At 37.3% G+C, this 3,387-nt stretch overlaps 1 protein-coding gene across 1 annotated transcript; it reads right to left on the bottom strand.

The window, feature by feature from the left end:
* Positions 1 to 1,586: 1,586 nt before the first annotated feature.
* Positions 1,587 to 2,633, bottom strand: LOC123246601 (trace amine-associated receptor 8a-like). Its single transcript, XM_044675436.1, has one exon. It carries the CDS (start codon positions 2,628 to 2,630, stop codon positions 1,587 to 1,589), a length of 1,044 nt encoding a protein of 347 aa, XP_044531371.1. The 5' UTR covers positions 2,631 to 2,633.
* Between the last annotated feature and the right edge of the window lie 754 nt (positions 2,634 to 3,387).

Raw genomic sequence — 3,387 nt, 5'->3', positions numbered from 1 at the left:
ATAAATTGCTGAGTAAAGTCATGGGGGCAGTAAGGGAAAGGTACCTTGAGTATGTATTTGAGGGAGGTACTGGCCCAGTCAGATTCACCTAAACAATAACTTTAATTCATATCAACCAACAACTACAAAAGGAAACCTGTAGACTTCTGATCAAAGGTTTTGGGAGGAAAGAAGCCTGTGACTTTCATAGCTGACCACAATCCATAGCTATAGGAGGGCTCTTCTGGGGAGATTCAGGTATTCAACAATGATCTAGTCTTAGAGGAGATTAGAATCTAAACAGAATTCACAACAAATTATACTGTGATATGCACAATTCTTCTCCTGAAAAGGGGCATCTTATTCCATGTGGGAAGAGAAAGTAGTCATGAAGAAAGATAACAAATATATACTTTCTTTTTGCTTGATTATTTAACTTTTCCTTTGTCTCCTCAATTTTAATATTTTGAAAGGGACCATTTACTGTATTTTTAATTACTCAGGTTATTGAGTGGTACTATACACATAATTTGTTTAGCTTTGTGAAAACAAGCCAAGAAAATATTTAATATTTCAGAACCATTTAAAGTAGAAATATATTAATAATCAAGCATATTTTTATTATATGAAATAAAAAAACTCCAGACATGTAAAAAGCAAAATTTGTTTTATCAATGAGTACATGAAAGTAGCTTGAAGCCGCATCAATAGAAAACAGTTTTCAGAGTACAGGCAATGCATGGTTGAGCCCTTGCAGGTGAGGGGGGATTGACATTCCAGCTAAAGGGCAGAAATAGACACAGTAAGACAGCTACTGTTAGAATACTATCCCTCACACATCATACACTCAAACTTAGTGTAAGCCTATCCCTAAGAAAAAACCCTCTGGCAAAGCTTATCCCAGAAATTGTAAAGTTATTTGAGAATTCACAAACAGGTAGGAACCAAAACATGCAAATGACACCTGAATATAAAAGGTGGGGTAGGTGGTCAGAGGTAGATTATTTCACAGAATTCTAAGAATAGGAAGGAAAACTTTGGAGCATGAAAATGAACTGGAAAATGTGAAATCATTTAAGATTACATATCAGAACAAGAAATGAGAAGTTAATGGAATTTAGAAGTGAAAGAGACTTAATAACCCAGGAGAGTTTATAGAGCTGAAGCACTTGGTTAATATTAGTTTCATATAATATCAGGAGGCAATTTTAAATAGTAGAATCAGAGATATGTCACAGTAAAAATTCTTTTTTTTTTAAACCCTTAACTTCTGTATATTGGCTCTTTGGTGGAAGAGTGGTAAGGATGGGCAATGGGGGTCAAGTGACTTGTCCACCGTCGCACAGCTGGGAAGTGTCTGAGGCTGGATTTGAACCTAGGACCTCCCATCTCTAGGCCTGACTCTCAATCCACTGAGCTACCCAGCTGCCCTAAAATTTTTTAAAAAGCATTATGACTTAGTCTAATGGAAAAAATGAATCTTTTCCCCTCTCATCTAAAAATTGCTAGTTTTTTATGTTTAGTAATAGAGTTAATTGGCAATTACAAATGTTGAGAAAACTATAACTATCAGGAGAAATTCATTATAAGATTTCTTATTCTAACCCTTATTCTTGTTCAGAAAATAAATTCATGGTTGAAGAACCATCCTGTAAGATTTTGCCAGTGACAATGAGTTTTACAGCTTTTCGAAACCAAGGGTAAAAGAAAGCATAAATTAAGGGATTCATAGCTGAGTTATAATAAGCAAACCAAGAGCAAATCTCATAAACATAAGCAGGAGTGATGAAGCCAAGGTAAGCATCAATTACTGAGTCAATTGAGTAGGGTAACCATGAAATTAGAAATGCAATCACTGTGATGCCCAGTGTTTTGGCTGCTTTTCTCTCCCTCTTGGACACTCTGGCTTTGTAACTGTCTGCAGATGAAGATTCCCCAGAGCTACCTGTGCTTTCAATCTTTCTAGCCTGCACTTTAGCTACTAGAAAAATCTTAGAGTAAAGAATAATCATAATGAGGCTGGGTATACCAAACAACAGAAAATCTATTAGGATCCAGTTCTGATTCACAACACTTGGACAGCCACCCACACAAGTGAGAGCACTTACTAATTCCTCCAGTCCATCATCATTGACACCTGTGTAAAAAACAGAACCACTGTAAGTCATCGTGATGGTCCAGGAGAGAGTTATACATAGCCCAGAGACAGAGAATGTGAACTTGGTTGGATAGATGAGAGGGTCAGTGACAGCAATATATCTATCAATAGAGATGAAGCACAAGTGAAAGAGGGAAGTATAACAAAATGCTGCATCAAAAGTAGTATGAAGTTTACAGTAACTGTTGCCAAAGTACCAACAACCCTCCACAGACCTCACCATGCTGAAGGGCATCACAGTGGCTCCCACCAGAAAGTCAGCACAAGCCAAGGAGGCAATGAGGAAGTTGGCTGGAGAGTGCAGCTGCCTGAAGTGAAGGATTGAAATCATGACCAGAAGGTTTCCCAAGACAGCCAGCACAATCCCAGTGCCAAAGGCCAGGTAGAGCATGACTCGGTGTCCTTTGGAGTAGGGGAAATGAATGCAAGAACCGTTGATGTTCTCGTAGCAGAGCTGCACAGATGTAGGCTGGGATCCAATGTTGTAGGTCATGCTTCTTTTCTCTGTACCATGCAGTGTTTATATGCTTTGTGATCAACCAGAGAGCTTACCACTGAAATCTCCAATGGCATTTTAAAAAGAACATGTTAATTTGATGTCCTTGTAAGAATTAACAGTTATACCCTCAAAGAAGGAGTAATCTTTTTATTTTAATGATCATTCTCCAATCACTTTATTTAGCCAGAAGTTGGAGATAATGAGTGTAAGCAAGTAGATATTTAATTGTAACCAAAAAGCAAGTAAGTAATTTATTTTGACTCAATCTATAGCCAATTTATATCAGTATAATTTATGCCTTATCTGATGATTTAAGAAACTTGCCTTAGGATTGTCGGTTCCAGTATCTCTAAGAAATTTCTTTCTGTAAACTGCAACGAATTGTGATGTAGTTAGCTACTCTATTCAGGGGACACCCTTTATTAAAATCTCCTTTCCCATCCTGCTAGATAAAAGTTAATGACCCAAGCACCTTATGCTCTAAGGAAGCCAGCTAATGGAATCCCACCCCCCGAAAAGCCCTAAGAGAGAATCCCTGTAGTGTAAGGTGCGAATTGTTAGAATACATTTTTTTCTTCAGTAATTACTTTGAGAAAGATATTCTGGAAACAACTTTTTACTGTATAATTTGAGGGCAGGGACCTCTACTGGTAATTTTCCAGGGACTTGACCTTCAATGATCTATATAAACCAGTTATTTCCACTACCTTAAGGATATAAAAATGTAATTCATGATGATTTACAAAGATTC

This window comes from Gracilinanus agilis, chromosome 4 (genome assembly GCF_016433145.1).
Source record: "Gracilinanus agilis isolate LMUSP501 chromosome 4, AgileGrace, whole genome shotgun sequence".
Taxonomy (NCBI): Eukaryota; Metazoa; Chordata; class Mammalia; order Didelphimorphia; family Didelphidae; genus Gracilinanus; species Gracilinanus agilis.
This window is presented reverse-complemented; position numbering and strand designations above follow the sequence as displayed.

What these genes read in the sequence shown, in the direction of transcription:
- LOC123246601 (XM_044675436.1), bottom strand. Translation starts at nt 2,630, where the DNA reads ATGACCTACAACATTGGATCCCAGCCTACATCTGTGCAGCTCTGCTAC.